At 38.6% G+C, this 21,194-nt stretch overlaps 1 protein-coding gene across 2 annotated transcripts in view; it reads left to right on the forward strand.

Annotated features, from left to right (window-relative positions):
• Positions 1-21,194, forward strand: part of LOC149542012 (uncharacterized) — a 163,630-nt gene that overhangs the window by 50,537 nt on the left and 91,899 nt on the right. For both annotated transcript variants that reach the window (XM_089797056.1, XM_089797057.1), the window contains exon 4: positions 16,680-16,775. In XM_089797056.1, coding sequence (XP_089653182.1) covers positions 16,680-16,775 — 96 coding nt within the window. The remainder of the gene's footprint in view (positions 1-16,679; positions 16,776-21,194) is intronic.

The raw sequence follows: 21,194 nt of genomic DNA on the forward strand, positions 1-21,194 counted from the left end.
ATGCCTCTTTAGTTGTTTTTGCAAGACAGCTGAATTATTATTATTATTCATATAAATACACTGAGGTTATTTTTGAGAGTGTTGTTGGTTGGTCACCTCAGTATCATAGCTTGCTGGATCCGGGACAAAAAATATTAAATCATGGGAACAAGAAACAGTGACCTTACATGTTAGAATTTTAAGTTATGGTGGAAAAGGTCATTTTCGGAGCCAAAAACAATTAATAAATCAAATTATAATGGCACTTTATTATATCTTAATGTTGTGTGTGGGAAGCTTCTTAAGTGAAGTTCATTTGGGAGGCTTTGTGTCATTTCAAGATTATGAATATGAGCCCATTTGATGAGTAAAGCATCTAATTATTTGATTATCTTATTTTGCTCGTGTTGTCTTTGTGACATTTTTTAGTTTGGAGTTTGTGCCCTTGCTAAAGTATAAGGGTTTGGTATCTACAACTAAAGTATTGTAGATTTAATTTTGGGATTGCTTGGCAAATTGTGTTGAGGTATATTATTTGACATTTCTCCTACTGTATTAACTGTTGCTAAGGAGAAGTTTAATTTTTCTTGCTGCTTGAGGCTATTCTGGAATTTGTGAAGGGATTTACTGGAATTGTTATATCAAATTGTGTGTTGGTTAATTTGGAATTGGTTGGGTGTCAATTTAAATCTGTTGCTGGGTGTTATTTTCTATCTGCACTTTGGGAGCAACATTTTTCAAATTTGCATTTGCATTTGTTGGTCGAAGAATTCTTTGTTGCTGCTACTCTTCATTTTAGAGGGTTTCAAGGCATGTCTTACTTGTAAGTCCATGGATTGTAACTTCTAATTTTTCTGGGTATTGTTGATTTAGATAATAAGGGATATTTTATGAACTGGGTTGTTGGTATTTTGTGGAAATACTTAATATCTAAGTTGATATTGAGATCTGGAATTTTTCAGCTGTATGTTCCCTATGTAATATCTAAATATTTGAGTTGAAATTATTATTGCAAAATCTTCTAGTTTGCTGCTATATTCTTATATCAAAATTGCAAAACCTCAAGAACAAAAAAAAAAAGAAATCAATTCTTTAGCACAAACTGTTTGAGAGCCAACAAGGTTTATTTCAGTGGTATCAGAGCTTGCTTGCCAAGTGTTTGACAAAATATCAAATCATTGAAATGTGAAAGAAATTGATGCTTGATTTAGCTATAACCAGAAAGGGTTATTACAAGAGAATTCAAAGTGATCCTCAGAATGAAGATATAAAGAATTTTTTTTGGATGTTAAAATAGATTTAAGGAAAATTCAAATTTACAAGCTCAAAGGACAAACCATTAGGGCCAAGATGAACTAGATTTGAGAAGGGGATAGAGCTTACAAGTACTCCTTCAATATTATCAGATTCAAGTGGAACCAAATCAGAATTGAGAAAATTAATGTTGATAGCAGTTTGTTTAAGGACCAAGAGGTGATTAAGAATGCTTTCTTGGAATTCTACTCCAAAGTTTTCAAATCTGAATTTAGTATAGTAAATCAAGATACTCTTAGCAAATGCTTGCAGTTGATTCCAAAAAAGATAGAGAAATCAAAGAGAGAATGGTTTGCTAATGATTTTACTATTGAAGAGATTGAAAAAACCATTATGTCATTGGCAAATGACAAATCTTTAGGGTTAGATGGCATTCCAATTGAATTCTAGAAGACCAACTTTGATTGGGTGGCAATGGATTTGTTTGAACTATACAATGATGCATATAAATATGGAACACTGGGGAAGCACATTGACATAGGGGTGAAGAATTGGAGGCCTATTACTCTGTTAAACCTATCTTATTTTATAAGATAATAGCCAAATTGTTAGCAAATAGACTAAAAGGGGTCTTGGGATCTATTGTTTCTCTCACCCAAACCGGATTCATTCAAGGGAGATACATCATAGAGAATTTGATCTAGACTTTGAGAAGGCATATAATAAAATTGAGTGGCCATTTGTCTTGGGTATGCTAGATGCTTTTGAGTTCCTATCGACAATTTGATGATGGATTGAAGTGTTGTTTTGAGGACTTTTCCACTGTGACTGACATTAATGGAGAAATTACTGAACCAATTGTTTTACAGAGATCCATAAGGCAAGGTTGTCCCATTGTCCCCTGCTTTCTTTGTTATTTCTGTGGATGCTTTGTATTACATCCTAAGGGATCAAAATCTTGGTTCTTTTGTGAGGGTTATCAGATTATGTAATGTTCCAAGGTCTTGATCCACCAATTGGATTTCCCGTTTATGGGTCTGATGGATGCCAGAAAACCAGAATAATGCGTATACTAGTCCTGGTAGACCATACGGTAGGCATAGGAGAGGTATGGCGAGTTGAGGGCCAGTGAGTTGTATGTACGGTGGTGGGAGAACAAATGTACGGTCCTTGCAGGAAGATTGTAGGGTGCATGCAGGGAGGCCATACGATCAATACAGAAGGCTGTACGGTGACTTTGGAGGGCTTATAGAAGGTTGGCGACCATACAGTGGGAAGAGGCATTTGTGGGGCAAGGGTAACTGGCCATACGGTATATAGTAGAGGCCATACTGTGTCAGAGTTAGTACACAAGTAGGTCATACGTTGTTAACAAGAAGGCCGTACGAACAAGAACACAAGGGTGCCTGAAGACAGAAAGATGAATGGTTTACGAATGGAGGGAAAACTCAATAATGCAATCCAAACTTAGAGATCCAAATTTATTAGATAGAACCAAACAATAATAGACATTAGAACACAAGTAACCTTCAATTAGTATCTGCCAAAAGATGGTGCTCCGATTTGCCATATCCGAGCGAAGTATTACATGCAACAGAATAGTGTGAGGGTTAGATCCCACCGAAACTGAACAAACCAAATAGGGAAGATCTTTCACTTCCGAAATGATGAACAAAAGAGAATCCCAGTGGGAATTCGTAGTACAAATAAATAATCCAAATCGCATACCTAATGACTACCTATGAGCCATGCTTAAATACCCATCAGGAAAACTTTCCGAGGGTGTACAAAGATAGCCGATGGTGACACAAACTACAGAAACAAAACAAAATGGGTCTGAGATTCATTAAATCAATTGACCCATTAACAATGGTTTGATTAATAATCTATTTTATGACAGGGATATTATATTCCTCCCGTCCCAAAATTTGCTTGTCCTCAAGCAAATGTAATGTCGGATGTTGTAAAATGTGCTCGCCTTCCCAAGTTGCATCGTCTAGTGGCAAGTGTTTCCAGTGTACCAAATATTCCTTCACTGTTCGGTTTCACTGGGTTTTCTCACGTACTCCAATAATCTCAGCTGATTCCAATATGAGCTTTCCCTCTTCATTGAGTGGCGAAAGGTCTGTAGCTATTGTGATGTTCTATCCCATAGCTTTCTTTAGGCAGGAAATGTGAAAAACATTATGAATACGGCTCCCCTCGGGGAGTTCCAGCTTGTAGGCGACTTCATTGATGCGGCGTACTATACGATAAGGGCCATAAAATCACGGCTTCAATTTTTCTTTTCCCTTTTCTCTCAATGAGGATTGTCGGTATGGCTGGAGCTTGAGGTAGACCAAGTCTCCTACTTCGAAACTCCTCTATTCAATGTTTGTCGGCGTACATCTTTTGTTGATTCTGTGCCCATTGTAAGTTTTCCTTCAGGTATTGCAGGATGTCCTGTCCCCCTTGACGTCAGTCCCTCGCCCTTGGTGCACGACTGTCTCCCAGAACTGTGGCGATGAAAGAGGGGTTCGTACCCATATAGAGCTTTAAATAGTGTCATCCCGATGGACATGTGATACGTGGTATTGTAACAATATTCTCCTAGGTGTATCCATTTGACCCACGCCTGTTGTGCTGAAATGTAGTTTCGAAGGTAAGCTTTGAGCCACCTGTTCACAATCTCTGTTTGTCCATCTATCTGAGGGTGGTAACTAATACTTGGTGACAATTTTGTCCATGCCAATCGAAACAGTTTTGTCCAGAAGATATTGATGAATCGCCCGTCCTGATCACTAACAATGTTTTGGAGTAAACTGTGCATACGAAAGACTTCTCTAAAAAATAGATCGACAACTTGTGCGGCCTGAAAATTTGAGGGGATGGCAAAGAAATGTGCGTACTTTGTCAATCTGTCAACCACCACAAAAATACAATCCTTTCCATTGACCTTGGGAAGTCCAATTATGAAATCCATCGAGATACTTTCCCACTTATGTTCTGAAATTGGCAGAGGTTGCAGTAACTCAGTAGGTAGAGTATGTTTGAATTTGTTCTGCTGGCATATCGCACACTCTCTTACATACTGCAATACGTCTTTTTTAAGTCCTTTCCATGAAAAACCTCTCCCTGAGGCTTCTATAAGTTTTGAGGAAGCTTGGGTGTCCTGCCAAGGGTGAGTTGTGTACCTCCTTCAAGATTTTCTGCTTCAATTTGGATTCGGACACTAAAAATATCTGACTCTTATAGTAAAATGTTGTCATCCACCACTTTGTACCAATCATCCTGGGTGTTGCCATCCATTAGCTCATAGACAAATGTGTTTTTGCAATATCCTACCAACAAATGTGCTTTCTAGTTAGCTGAAATCTGGTTTAGTGAGCAGATAGCGGGTTTCCTAGACAAGGCATCTGCAACCACATTGTTCTTTCCTTTCACATATTCAATGTCAAAATCAAAAGCCTGAACCTTGCTTACCCATTTTTGTTGCCTCTCGTTCAAGTCTCGTTGCTCCAAAAAATATCTCAAACTATTGTGATCCGTATGAACGAGAAACTTGGCACCCACCAGATACTGCCGAAACTTGGTTAGTGCATGTACAATGGCCAACATCTCTTTGTCGTAGATGGAATATAAGCGTTCTGTTTGTGTAAGCTTCCTGCTCTCATAAGCTATGAGGTGTTTACTTTGCATCAGAACCGCGCCAATGCCTTCTCCAGATGCGTCGCAATCCAGAATGAACGGCTGAGTGAAATCAGGCAATGCAAGTACAAGACAAGTGCTTATTGCCTCTTTCAGCTTATCAGAAGTGAGTTGTGCCTTTTCATCCCACTGAAAAGACTCCTTCCTTGTCAGATCCGTTAAGAGTGCGTTGCGTTGAGAGAATCCTTTAACAAACCCCTTGTAATAACTGCATAGTTTGAAAAACCCTCGCAAATCTGTGAGTGATTTTGGGGGAGGCCAATCAAAGATAGCCTAAATTTTCTCCTGATGAACTTGAACTCCATATTGACTGATAGCATGCCCCAGGTACAATATTTCTGTTATACCGAATTCACACTTGGATTGCTTAGCAAACAAAGATTGCTCCTTCATGATCCTTAGGACTTCATCCAGATGCTTCAGGTGCTCCTCCCATGTCCTACTATAAATAAAAAGATCATCAAAAAATACCAATAAGTAATTATGCAATTGTTTATTGAAGATATGATTCATGCATGATTGGAATGTAGCAGGTGCATTTGTTAATTCGAACGGCATGACCAGAGACTCATAATGTCCGTAGTGACGACGAAAGACCCTCTTTTCCACATCTTCCTCCCTTATGCGGATCTGATGGTAGCCAGAACGAAGATCTATATTTGAAAAATAGACTGTGCCATGTAATTCATCCAACAATTCATCTATCCTTGGAATGAGATATCTATTCTTTATTTTTTTTTTGTTCAATGCACGGCAGTCCACACACATGCGTATCGTCCTGTCCTTTTTAACCAAAACCACGGATGACGCTAAGGGGCTAGAACTGGAATGGATCCATCTTGTCTCTAGCTGTTCTTGAATTGTCTTTTTGATCTCATCTTTGAATTTGTTGGGATGGTGTTAGGGTGTGGTTATGATCGGCTTGGCTCCTGCTTCCAACTCGATAGTGTGTTCAAACCCTTGATGAGGCAGTATGCCAGGAGGAATGTCTATAAAAACTTTATCATGTTTACTCAAAATATTCTGACGATCATCATCCTGGGGAGGTGACTGTTACCCTTTTATAGGTTTTTCCAAGAGAAAACAATGTGCAGCCCAAACAATGTCATCACACCGAAAAATTGACTCCATCCGATGTGCAAAAACTTCCTTTGACTTTCATTTGCCATTCCACGAAGAACAACCTTTTTTACATCGACAACAAAAGTGAAGTTTATCCATTTGAAGCTCTGAGTGTATTCATCAAGTGTCTCCATCCACTATATGCCTAGAATAACCTCCATATCATCAAGGCCCACTATGAAGAAATCCTTGGTCACCGTGTGATTCACCATTATGATACTTAGCTGAGGAACAAGGTGTATGTAAGGCAGGAGAGAGTCCCTCTGACAACCTTGACCTGAAATCCTGTGTGCGTCTATCTCTTCATTTTACCAGAGAGAAGTTTTAAAAATTTTAGAGTAGCTCTGCTATCGAGCATCACTATAACCCTTTGTCTTTGAAGGGTTCCCTGTACATGAAACACTATGCACCTTGGGCTACCAGCTAGGGCAATAGTTCCTCTACATCGTACCAATGCTGCAATTCTTTCCGTATGGTTCAAACTAACCATTTTGGTGTCCTCATGGGGTTGGCTATCTTCGGTAGGTATATCTTTCTGTTCGTCCTCATAATCAGACACAACTTCAATTTAGTGGATCTTCCCTTTCCCGAGGCATCTGTGTCCAGGTTGCCTGGTCCTTTGTAGTTAAAACATAGTTTCTTCCTTCGAAGCTCTTGTCTGGTAGCTTTGTCCAATGATGGCTTCCTCGACGAAGGTTTATTATCTTTGTCCCTTGGAAACAACAACAGTTTGGAATGTAAGTAACCTTGAGAGGATGATGCCGACAATGATGCCATACTCCATGCTTTCTTAATGGCCTTCGACAGGGTGGTAGGATTGAACCCCTTTACCCAACCCTTCAGTGGTTTTGTCAACCCGTTCATGAAGAGCACTATCCATCTTCTTTTAGAAATGTCTGTAACCAAAACAGAGAGTTTCTGAAATTCCGCAATGTACTGGTCAACCGATCTAGTTTGCCTTAACTGTGCCAAATCTTTGAAATTGAGTTCCGAGTCTTTACCATCAAATCAATCTATCAATTTCTCAGTGAATTTCGCATAGGTATTTATTTGATCATGCCCTAGTCTGATGGTGTCGTGATGCCACCATTCATGCGCAACTCCCTCCAAGTGTAATGCCGCAAATTTAATTGCTTCTTCTTCTGGCATAGGATTCAGCTGGAAGTATTAGCCTTCATTACCCATGCTTCCGCAGATATGGATCCGGATTCGTCAAATGGAGACAAATTTACTTTAGTCAACTTCCTCCTAAGATCATTGTTAAAATATTCTCGGTTTCCACCTCTGGAACATCTCATTCTCAGATTTGCGTAGTCTTTGTAAGATATATCTTCCTCAAAATTTGCATTCTTCCAGTCCTCTCTCAATTGTTCTTGAACCTCCTCAAAAATTGGTTGCGTCCATCCCTGTGGTGCTTCCATTCATAGGGGAAAAGATGGCATGGAAGGTCATGAATGTGCAGAATGAGGGTTTGCTTTACCCAATGCAGAGTCCGTGCTGTGACTATTCTGTTTACTGCATACTTTATTGTCAGCCAATTTCTTGAGAGTTTCTTCCATGAATCGCTGAGTATCGTTGATCTATGCTTGATTCCTCACAAGTTCTCTTAGCAGTGCAACAAGTTCGGCCACTGTGGGTTTTGGTTTGGCCGCCATTCTATCAATCGAATGGGTTCTCCTCTTCTGGCTATACACTCTCATTCACTATTCACAGGCTGGCAAGATCAAAGCTCTGATACCACTATAATGTTCCAAGGTTTTGATCCACCAATTGGATTGCCCGTGTATGAGTTTGATGGATGCTAGAAAATCTGAATAATGCGCATACTAGTCCTGGTAGACCGTACGGTAGGCATAGGAGAGGTACGGCGAGTTGAGGGCCAGAGAGTTGTATGTACAGTGGTGGGAGAGAAGTTGTATAGTGCTTGCAAGACAGCCGTACGGTGACTTTGGAGGGCTTACAGAAGGTTGGCGACCATACAGTGGGAAGAGGCATCCGTGGGGCAAGGGTAACTGGCCGTACAGTATATAGTACAAGGTGTACGGTATTAGAGTTAGTACACAAGCAGGCCGTATGTTGTTAACAGGAAGGCCGTACGAACAAAAACACAAGGGTTCCTGAAGACAGAAAGATGAATGGTTTATGGATGGAGGGAAAACTCAATAATGCAATCCAAACTTAGAGATCCAAATTTATTAGATAGAACCAAACAATAATGGAGATTAGAACACAAGTAACCTTTAATTAGTATTTGCCAAAAGATGGTGCTCCAATTTGGTAGATTCAAGCGAAGTATTACATGCAACGGAATAGGGTGAGGGTTAGATCCCACCGAAACCAAACAAACTAAATAGGGAAGATCTTTCACTTCCGAAATGGTGAACAACAGAGAATCTCAATGGGAATTCATAGTACAAATAAATAATCCAAATTGCATACCTAATGACTACCTATGAGCTGTGTTTATTAACCTGTCGGGAAAACTTTCCAAGGGTGTACAAAGATAGCCGATGGCGATACAAACTACGGAAACAAAACAAAAATGGGTCCGAGATACATTAAATCAATCAGCCCATTAACAATAATTTGATTAATAATGTATTTTATGATGGGGATATTATAGATTACTAGATAAAAAGGAACTCATTAATGCCCAATTTACAGATGGCACTTCTTTGTTTGTTGAACTTAATCAGTCAAATTTTGAAAATGTCACCAAGAAATTGGAGTTCTTTTGGAGTCAAAATTGCACCACATAAATTGGTGGTGTTGGGGTGGTCTAATGTACACCCTGTATGGCTGGTAAGTAAAAGATGGGGCTGGTCTGGCCCACACTGCATTAATCGGTACCTTGGCATCCCTTTTTCCCTAATTCCATCTACTAAGGATACGTGGAATTGGTTCTTTGCTAAGATTGAAAAGAAACACCAGAAGTGGCAAACTCATTTGCTCTCTTTGGCTAGAAGGGTGCAAGTAGTGCAAAAGGTTCTTTATCCCATGCTATATATTTCTCATCTAGTTGGCTTTTGTCAGATTATTAGGTGAACAACCTGGAGAAGATACTCAGAGAATTTCTTTGGTCAGATGGACATGGGAATAGAAAGAGGCACAATGTATCCTGGGATTGGTACTGTATACCTAGACATAAAGGGGAACTTGGTTTGAGGGATCTAAAAGACCATGCTATGGCACTAGCTACTAAATTGATTTACAAGGCACTCCATGAGCCTATCTAGACCCAAAAAGGGTAAACAGTAGAAATATGTGGGTTTTCTTTATAAAATTTTTGGTGAATTTGATTTGAGAATATTTGGCTTTGTTTACCGTACTGGGTAAATGAATCAATGCATACCGATAATGAACAAGAACAACAATACTTTTATTATTCGCATATGCCAAAGACATTACATTATGCTTATGATGGTGTTTACAATGATCCCAAAGGGTGTACAAATACTTTTTGAAGAACCTTCTCGAAGGGGTCTGTCGGCTACATACAACATGCCAGCTACATAACAAGAACCTTCCTGAAGGGGCATTTACCGACGACATACACCCTGTCGGCTACACAATGTTTATTGATAGACATCATCCCCCCCAAAAAGAAAAGTCGTCTGCGGACAACAACACAACAAAACTTCAAGCAATTACAAAATATTTGAGACAAATTAACAAATGAAATACATTAACTAACTAACAAGATTGATTTGCCTCATCACTTTCATATTCGTCCTGTGCCTGCACCAAACTGGTCTCCAAACCACGTTGCATCTGCAGCCTCTGCTAACACAACACTGTCCCTTAATCAAGTTGACCTTGATAGCCACCCGTGCTGCTTTCTCTGCTTCCAACTCCTGGGTACCCTAAGCCAAGTGTGGTTGAACTGCCTTCAACTGGATGATTAGCTCCTTCCAAGCTCTCTATGTATCCACCAAGACAGCTTCACGTTCAACACCTACTTCAAGTGCCTCAAAGTGTATTACCCCTCTCGAAAGGCTTGCTCTTGTCCACTCACTCCGCTAAGTTGGATTAAATTGATAATTTGCTCCAAATGCGTACCTTGTTTCTTCTCCTTCTCTGCTGACTAGTGTTCCCAAACTCCTATGTTGATCACCATACTTTATGTATTTTGTATTGCCGTGCACTGCCTCCAGAAAGAATGGTGCCTCCAAGAATGATACCTCCAGGAATTACTTATGTGCCGTACACTGCCTCCAGAAAGAATGGTGCCTCTAGGAATGATACCTATAGGAATTACTTATGTGTTGTACATTGCCTCCAGAAAGAATGACGCCTCCAAGAACTACTTATGTGCCATATATTGCCTCCAGGAAAGATTGCCTCCAAGAAAGAGTCAAAATGCTGTACGGTTGATGATATCCCCTACAGTGCTGCACAATGCCGTATGGTGAAGGTAGACTCATATAGCTATACGGTACTTTTTCTTTTCACTCTCTTTTTTTTTTCAATCATTTTTTTTTCCTACCGCTCCCTGATATTCACTGATGGCGACTTAGGCTGCACGTGATATATTTTTAACTTACACCCGTTCATTGTTTTCGGAACTTCCTGTCCATCTAGCATGCATAATTTGATTGCTCCATTATCGCCCACTTCTTGAATCTGATATGGCCCGACCCACTTAACTTTAAACTTGGTTGGTTTGATCTCGTTCTAGCTGTCGAACTTCAACACCCACTGTCCAGGTTGGAACTTGTTTAGTTTCAGGTGTTTATCGTGCCATGCTTTGCATTTGTTCTGTGTCACCTTCGTGGCCCATTGTGCCTGCAATCGTCGCTCATCAAGTTTATTTAAGTTACATGATCTCTCCCTTCGATTTTCCATATTGCCCAGTTTATTCTCGAAGCTCAGTACCATGGATTTCGTCGACTGCCCCTCCTTGCCATCAATAACTGTATTCTTGATTTTACAACCATCACTCCATACTGCTGAAGCTTTTATTAAACCCCTCTTTTCATGTATAGATCGTATGATGTGTTTTCCTTGCTGTCGGCACCTAGCTACTATATCCATGGTTTGACGTAACATTTTCTTTCCGTGCGGTCCGTTCATTGTGTTTCGTACGGTGGGATCTTTCCTTTTTCTGGGTTCGTATTGTATGTTCTTCCCTTTAGCTTCAGCCATAACCGCCTTTCCTTCTTTTGCTTCTCTGTATTCCTTCGCACATTCATTTTCCTCTTCTTTCTCACCTTCGTCAACCCTTAACATATTACAGCTCGGAAAGAACTCGTAATCCTCCATCTGCTAGTGGAAAAGGCCGTTCACCAAATCCAAATCATCGTCCGTCAATCCACCTTCCAACTGTAGGACTCCTTCCTCATTGGGTTCCAATCGCTGCTTTCCGTCATCCTCTTCTTTGGAATCAGATGATACGGCTTCTTCGCCCACCATTTGTGTGTAAATCAATAGTGAATCATTGTCCCCTGTTTTCTATTGATAGTGTATTCTTCTTCTAGTCATGCTTGACCTTCGCTTGCACAAGCCATACACGGCCCAGAATAGCGTCTTATCCTCTCCTTTTTAGCGGAATTACGACGAAGTCGAGTAGGAATGGTTGTGTTTTGATAGTTACTGGTTGTGCCATCAGAATGCCGAGAGGTTTAATGCCGTGTTGGTCTGCTGTTAGCAACTGGAATGTAGGTGGCCACAATGTCGGCTGTCCCAACCTCTTCCAAGTGTCCTTCAGTAACACATTCGCACCGGACCCTCTCTTCACAATTGTGTTTGTCAGAACAGTTCCCAGAATTCCCATCTCGACTACCACCGGATGCCGTTCAGATGTAAGAGCTAGCAGCATTGGGTCCTCCGTACGTGCTCCACTTTCCTTCTCCCTTCCTTGTTCTTCTGATAATTTAGTAGTGGGAGGGATATTCGTGAGTGCCGATCGAAGTTGAGGCATTGTGAGCAGCAGATCGTTGATTTTGACTGGTATCTTCGTTTGTAATATCTGCCCTACGATGTTCTGTTCCATGCAGTTCCTTGCTGAGGTACCGACAGTGTCCTTCAGGTGTGCTTTCTCTGCCTGCGTTGCTTTCTGAAGTTCGGCCCGCGCTTCCTCTAGTCTCTTCTTTTCTTTCGTTGGGTTAGGGTATAGTTTTGCTTGCTTCCGTGTGATGGCCAAAAAATCCTCTTCGTCTGTCCCGATGGTGATCAAATTTACTCCCAACTTCGATCACTTGGTATCTTCATGGTCGCCAGGTCCGCACCATCTACATAATAGTTTCGGTATGTTTGTTGTTGTACAGTCTCGAGCAAAGTGGCCCCACAAATTACATGCTTGGCATTGAACTATGTGTCGGCCATTCGCATCGTATTGGATCCTACTCCTGCTACCATTATTATTGTTGCCATTGTTGTTGTTGTTTTGACCTCGCTGATTATTTCTGTATCCTCCTGACATGGCACCCTTTGTACTAGTGTTCCCACTCCTTGACGCAGAAGCCTCCTATGTCAGGAACACTTGCTGGGGTCCTTTTGTTTTCAGATTGAAAGGGCATTCCTTTGTGGAATGTCCCATGATCTGGCAAATCTCGCAAAATTGGTCTTTTGGGCAGAATCCCTTTGTATGGCCTTCTTTCTTGCATTCGGTGCACTATAGCTCATTTCCCTTGGTCTCCTTCTACATGTTCTTGAATTCTTTCATCATTCGAATCATATCCTTTTGGAGGGCGCGAACCTTCTTGTTGCTCTTTTCGTCCTCACTGCTCTCTTTTTCTGAAAATGTGTCGTCATTTGAATTAGATGAGCTACTCTTCTTCTTCTTTTTTGTCTTCTGCTCACTTTCCAGGTTCATTGCTCGATTGTATGCTTCAGTGTATGATGATGGCGGCACAATCTTCATCTTCTTCCGCAACTTTAGGTGTAGGCCTTCAATGAACCATCTTTTTTGCAGCCCATCGGCCGACTTATATTCTATTTTATTTATCAAGTCTTTTAATTTCCTGGCGTAGACTCGGACTGCTCCATTTTTCCCTTGTTTTGTGTTATATATCTCGGCTACGATCTCATTGTCGTCGCGCAACAATTGAAATTTGGTGATAAACTCTTTTTTGATGTTGTCCCAATTGGTTAATTTTTGGGGATCCGTATCGATAAACTAGTCAATTGCTACCCCCCTTAGAGTTGCTGGAAATTGTCGGACCCATTCATTTGTATCTGTTATGCCATTCGCCCTCCAAATTGTTTCACATGTTTTACAGCGTCAGATTGGATCAGCTGTTCCATCACCATCAAACTTGGGCAACTTCTCCTTTGGTCTTGCCATTATTACTTGATTTTGTGTATGGGTGCTGGTTGGCACTATGACACCGGCACTGTTTTGCACTTTGATACTGACGTCATTTCGGGCAGACTTCTTATTCCCAATAACTGCATTTTTGGTTAAGAAGGGTCTTCGTTAAGCGAACTTGTCCATTCCGGAAGTGTATCGCGGACGAAGAGTTCACTGCATGCTCGTGCTCCCTTGGCACTCCGAGCTGTGCGAGTTAATTCTCTTCCGTCTGGATTCTCTTTCCTTAGCGAATATAGGTTAAAAAACTCCTCCCTTGCTTCTTCCACCAATTCCACCTATTGTCGAGTCTCCAACAATTTCTCAGTGCTTCGGTGTTCGTCGGCAATCTTCTGAAACCTCCTGCATTCAGCTTGTTGTGCCAAATTTAGATTTCCTTGTGCTGTGCATATTTCATTATTTTCTTTCAGCTTATTCTTATTTTTGTTCAGCTGATTCGGCATTAGTCTTCATTCCTCCACCTTTCCAGGTCCATTGGGCAATGGCGCCAAATGTTTACCGTACTGGGTAAATGAATCAATGCATACCAACAATGAACAAGAACAACAATACTCTTTTTATTATTCGCATATGCCAAAGACATTACATTATGCTTATGATGATGATTACAATGATCCTGGAGGGTGTATAAATACTTTCTGAAGAACCTTCTTGAAAGCGTCTGTCGGCTACATAACAAGAACCTTCCCCAAGGGGCATTTACTGACAACATACACCCTGTTGGCTACACAATGTTTACCGACAGATAGGCTCTGCTATATTTGTTTCTATATTGAAAGCCTGGTCAAAAGTGAATAGATTGCTGGTTGGGAAGGAAGTTTTTGGGCAATCCCCATTGCATGCAGTTATGTGAAGGTCAGTCTGGTGGGGCAACAAGTTGAATAATAAACCTCTGGCTCTTACAGAATGTTGTTTTGCAAAGTATTGGGCAGATAGGGGTATTAGCCTCATTTAAGATATCATTAAGGATAGAAAAATATGCCCTTGGGAGAACCTGTCTATGAAGTATGGCATTCCCTCATCTCAGAAGAAAACTTACTCCCTCATTAGTAAGGCAATTAGGCCCTTTTTTCTAGGAAATATTTTCTCACCTTCAATCAGTTTGTGGAGCAGATCAAATGGAAAGATGGTACTACTCTGGCAGAGACCAAGGTCAAACATATTTACAGCATGCTAAAGAGTGAATCAGATATTATTGCCTGGATTGACTCGACTTGGGGCTGTCAATGGTCGGAGTCTAGATGGCCTTTTGTGTTGTCTAGAATGTGGAAAATTCGTTGTGAGCCCAACTAGGTATGTCTTAGATGGTTAATTTTGCTTAAAAAAGTTGCAGTGGGTGATGTCTTATTCTCCTTGGGAATTGGTCCTGTTTGTTGTTCTGTATGATGTAAATTGTAAAGAAGTCACAAGATGATACTGGCTGCTCCTCAGGAGCTCCTGATACTGCTCGTGAAGATAATATTTTTTTGAGTGATCTTGATGGTGAATATCTGATTTGAAGTCTGATGTATTTCTGAACTATCCTTAATAAATTAAAAAAAAAAAAATTTGGCCAAACACTGGGCCGAATTTCTCAGCAGAATTGATAGCTCCTCTCTAGCTATAAATATACATACAATCAAAGAATATGAATCTGTTATCATATGAATTCCTCCTGGAAGAATATATAAAACTGTCTTGTTCCTTCATTTGTCTTGCCGTTACAAAGTGAAGACCCTTCATTATCTTGGCTCTTCATTGCCCTGCCATTATAAAGAAGATTACACTATGTGTTGAGTTGGCTTCAATAATATTTATATTTATTTATTTCAAATATAGGAGAGAAAGATTCCCACAGCTATAACATCAACACCTCTCAGGTTTCTTCCCTATTATCCTTGATGTCACTGTTAGTTGCCACCACTCGTTTAAATATGCAAACCATTATTCCACCATTCTGCCTATTGGCCTTCCTTCAGATCTCCAGGTTCGATTAGGCAACTACACCAAAATGTTTACTTGCTTCGGTGTATATGGTTATTACTCAGAGCAAACAGAAATATAAACAAAATACAAAAATCATGGTACATACTACATACCACTGTAAATAGGCAGAGAACTTTTTATTTTGTGTAATGTCTATACAATGTTAGATCTGTTTTCGGTACCAACTTACAATATAAAGCACTTGATGGTTGGTTTCCTAGAACTACCCGAGAACTTATTTGTCATTACATTGCCGTTTACATAACAAAACAAAATTTATTATAATTGGTGAACTACTGCCAAAACTGTTGTTTTCTCTCGCAATTGTCTCTAGTAAATCTTGTGTTCTTTTGTGTTCATACTTGTTAGATTTTGCATGTGTGGTTGATCAATATTTATAAAGTATTGCTAATGTATCTAATCAATTTTCTAAAAGTAAATTTGTTGATATATTGATTCACGAACATGTATTTTTAAGAATAATTTCTCTCTCCAATATATCTTCATGCTCCCAAGTGATTTGCAGACAAATAATATCAAGATGCATTATCCTTCCAAAATGATAGTTATTGACATATTGTCTATGAAGACTCCTCAAATCTTGTAATCAATTAAAACACTTGTGAATCCTGAATGAATCCACCATGAATTGGCTAGCATGTTTTTCATCCTTAAAACCATTTTTCTCATATAGTTTTCATCCCTGGGTAGAAGATGAACATTTTCCTGCTACAGCGACTTTATAAGTGAACTTTATATTTTGGGCCCCACAACAGTAAAATTTTGATATATATTGTTGAACTTTATATAAGTAATTAATTAAATGTATGTTGTGTGAAATTTAGACAATTTAATCAATTAATTATTCCCTTTTTACCTTCCAGATAATCTATGGGAATTAAAATAGGTTTGAGGATCTGTGCCAGTTGCTATGTGTACACCAGCATAGGCCATGTTCTCTCACATACTACCATTTTTTTGCTTCAACTTTATAAAGGATATGGATGATGGTATTCCTTCTTTTTGTCAATTTGTATTGTTCGGTACATCATAAAGGTTTTTTTAAGAAGATGGCGACATTTTTAGTAATTTACAGATCCTATATGACTGTTTTCGCCGAAAGTGGTCTTGTAGGAGTGCCAAAACATTAGAATTAATAAACATTACATAGTTGTATCCAAAAACATGATATTATGTCTGACTGAAAATATATGAATTTCAAATATACAGAACCTTAGATTATTTTGCAAGGTAAATATTTAACAGGATTATACTTTATGTTTGCTTTAGTATGATATCCGTTTTCTTCAGCAATAAAAATTATTTGATGATATTATTTTTCTGTTACATCTTCTGGATGCAGCTCAAAGAATTTATTGAGAAATACATGCCACCTCTGAAAGTTACTTTAGAAGCAGCTGAAGCTTTCCTTGAGCAGCGACCAACATCTTCCATGAAGGTATATACTTTACCTGTCTTCAGATATTCAAATGCATTTCAAGTCTATATATTCATCTACAGCAGGAGCAAGTGTTAAACTCATTTCTCAGTTGAGGCAAGAGGGATTTTATAGTGTTTTCTCCTTTCTTGTTAATTACGTTGATAAATATTCATTCTTAAAACATGGAAAATTTGTAAAATGCAATGTTCTAAGCTCATAAATAATAATCATGAATATAATTACTATAGTAGGAAAACTTGGCTAGGACTTGCTAGGACTCACAGGACTTGCATGTCCACTGGCTTACTGTGTTAACTTGCCATAGACTCGCAAGCTGCATCTTGGCGAGTTGTGGGCTAGGGCTTAGGAGTTTTGGGCTGTGACTTGCACAAGTCCTGTTGATGTGAGTTTTAGTCCCACTACAACATGAAAATGAAACACTCAATGTTTCAAAGTGAAACATCAAATACTCAACTCTCTCTTGATATAAGGTTACTTCTCATGCTAAGCCTGTAAAGTAAGATCATAAAGCAACTTCAAAGTTCTTCCAACTGTGGATACTTGCTCAGCAAGATAATGTGATTTGCTGTTAATCACTTAGGGGACTTACACTATTCATTCAATGGATTTCCACTTCTTGCACTTCTAAAGATTTAGCTTCACAACATGGAATGAAAATGTAGTTTGATTCTCCAACTTCCACTTCAACTTAACTTCTACTACTACTTCTAATTATGAATGCAAGGAATCATGGATGTCTTGGACTCTACTAGATGTAGCTTTATCAGTGACTCATCCCCTTAGTGCAAGCTTGTAAGGAATACTCCAATAGTTTTCACATTGACATCTCCTCATCAATCCTATCATTTGGATGCCAACTGAAGATTGAATATCAATTGAAGTTGATTGCTTTCAATCATTGACATAACGGACAAGGCGCACTTACAATCAGCAAGAGGCTAGTGGTCAGGATTTTTTCGAGTCATTCACGTAAACATCTACAACTATTCTCATCCAACTACACTACTTTTTTACAACATGAAATAAACTCCTAAGCTAAGTGAGAGATGCAAAGAACCATGCAATACTCCAAAACGATCATATATATCCATCATGAAGACCTACAATGAATAAAGATCAATTTTGGTAGTACTTTGGCAACTATTCTCCAGCTAACTCTCCTACTCTACTCTAAAACTAATTAGTCAGAAATGAGGAGGCCTTGACCTTTTAGAGTAGTCCCTAGTACAATGAGTGGCTAAGATTGATTTGAAATCAAGGGCCAAGATTTATCCACTCAAGCCCTAATTAAGGTTTTATAACCGTAACTACAAATATTAAATTTCCACCTAATTACAATCAAGCACCACCATGTGGGCCAATTAGAAAATTACATTACCTTCATGGGCCAAAAAGAAAATTCAAATCCAGCACAATTGGATAAGGATGAATGACACGTGGACCAATGAGAAGAGAGCACTTTCTAGACAATTCGACCTTGTCACCATGGGAAATGTGTTCCCTATCCTCATCTTCTTTCACATTTAATGAAACTGGACATCATCTCATAAAGTGTGATATTGCTATCAGTATTTAACTATGTAGTTTTTGAGTCAAACTCATTGACCCATGTTTCATGAGTAGTGATTCACACAAATCCATCTCTAATGAGAATAAATGGAACACTCAGTACTCATTGGACCTGGAGGTCACCCACCTAGTACTACTCCACCCATCTAGGTGATGCTCATAGAGCTGAAGCACCGAGATTCGTGTGAATCACTACTCGTGAAACAGGGGTCAATGAGTTTGGGGTGAATGAGTTTAACTCAAAAACTACAGTTAAATCCTAATAGCAATATCACAATTTGACTTCTTGTAGAAAATATCTCCTACTTATCATCTCATAAAATTGCATCCATGTGACACTTGACATGTTTTTATTGATTGAGAATATGGTTGCCATCTCATCATTTTTAACCTGTTAATGTGATAGCTTTTGTCGGATTGATTTGATCATAACTTGTTAATCAGCTATTGTGATTACTAAGTTAATCATCATTATTCCTGACTAATAATCGTTAGATAAGCATATATACACATACCTATATATTTATATATATAACACCGAGTCTATATATATATATATATATTTCTCATAATAATAATATCTAATGATTATTGTCAAGATAATAATAACTATGATCCATATTATTAAAACTGACTGACCAATAATATTCCAAGAGAATCGGTCTTATTAAACACCGATTATACCATAAAGCAGATCATGGTTTTGAGACAGCAATTATATTATGAAGCAACATCTTTTGTAAGCCCTGTCTAGTAGATGACAGGGCATGTCCCATGTAGGAACTTGACCCTAGAGTCATGTGCCTATATGGGACATGCCTCTCCCACATTCATATTTATAAGAGAAGGATTGCTTCTTTTGGAAAATACATCAGAAAAATCAGTATTATTACATCTGCAACAATCTCTATCTTATAAACTCTGCATTTTATATTAAGAGTGAATTTAGAATATACTTAAAGGTATTGTAGCGAATACATATGTTGAAATCTGCAAGAAGAATTGAGAATTACATAAACAAGTAGATCCAAGTTAGTGAATCAATCACATAAGGGACACACATGCACGCACACACACGCACACACACACGCACCCACCCACCCACACACACACACACACACGTAAGTATGTATGTCTATATATATATATACGAGAATTACATAAACAAATAGATCCAAGTTAGTGAATTAATCACATAAGGCATATATACATACATACACACACAGATATATATATATATATATATAAAATTAAAGGTATTACTTCTGATTCTATTTCCTTAACATGGTATCAAAGCCTAGTTGGAAAAATACCAAGAGTGTATATATAACCTCAGAAAATTCTTAGAAATATCATCAAAGGAAATTTACAATAAAATTAGTAATCACGGTGAACAGATTTAGATTTGAGGATAGACTTGAGGGTGCTGCAAATTTTGTCTCATGGAAACTCAAATTAATGATGACACTTAATAAACACGAATTAGATTCATATGTGGAAAATATTGTACCTATACCTGAAGATGAGACAAAGAAAACTCAATGGAAAAAGAATAACAACAGAGCTATGAAGATGCTAGTAGACTTAGTGGAGGATCATATAGTCCTTGTCATATCAAAATTTTATACTGCTCATGCAATGCTCACCTTCTTAGAAAACATGTATGAGATAAACAATACTAGTTGAGCCCTTGCACCTAAGCAACAACACTACACCATATAAAGAAGAATAAGGGTGAAACTACTACATCTTACTTTATAAGAATTACTGAAATTAGGGACCAATTATCTTCAACTGGACAGATATTGACTATGTAATAACTCCTATTGGTTATAGCTCAGATAAAACCAATTCTTTTTACTAATCAATAGTTGACATTATACTAATTCAAATATAAGTAATAAAATGAACTCCAAATGTTTGTCAACTCGTAATATCCTTGGTTATAAATTGCCACACTTAAAATAATTAAGAGGTGAGGGAATGTTTTGAATTAAAATGATAATACCCAAACCCAATCAAATTGCAAGGAAAGTTTCTGAACACATATAACCTCCGAAAACTATTGCAAAACATTTTGTGACCACATGTTCTAATGCCAACATCTAATAGAAAAAAATACTTGCAAATGACATCCAATTGTGTCACTATATTGAAAATATTCTGACATTCAATTCATAATTATCATCAACAACACAACTCACAGCATGCCTTAACCTAAGGTAAATTTTGCCTCCTCCAATTTGCTCACAAGCCAATGCCAAGAAGTGCTGCAATCTGCAGAAGTGTCACCTTCAAATTCGAAGATACCAGAGCTAGAAAATGATGCCAAATAATGATAATACCCAAACCCAATCAAATTGCAAGGAAAGTTTCTGAACACATATAACCTCCAAAAACTATTGCAAAACATTTTGTGACCACATGTTCTAATGCCAACATCTAATAGAAAAAAATACTTGCAAATGACATCCAATTGTTTCACTATATTGAATCAAATATTCTGACATTCAATTCATAATTATCATCAACAACACAACTCACAGCATGCCTGAACCTAAAGTAAATTTTGCCTCCTCCAATTTGCTCACAAGCCAATGCCAGGAATTGCTGCAATCTGCAGAAGTATCACCGTCAAATTCGAAGGGACCGGAGCTAGAAAATGATGCCAAATATAGGCGTTCACACTTGGTATAAATTGTGCATGAAGTTGTCCCAACCCTAGCATTAGACAGCCAGAAATATACAGGCTTCAAATTCTGCAGAATTCCTCAGCAAAATCGTGCCTACGAGTAGGATAAACTGGCACCAAAATGCAAGGAATATGTGCGTTCTAAATCTGCAAGG

The sequence above is a fragment of the Cupressus sempervirens genome, chromosome 8 (genome assembly GCF_028749045.1).
Source record: "Cupressus sempervirens isolate cs-2001-9-10 chromosome 8, ASM2874904v1, whole genome shotgun sequence".
Taxonomy (NCBI): Eukaryota; Viridiplantae; Streptophyta; class Pinopsida; order Cupressales; family Cupressaceae; genus Cupressus; species Cupressus sempervirens.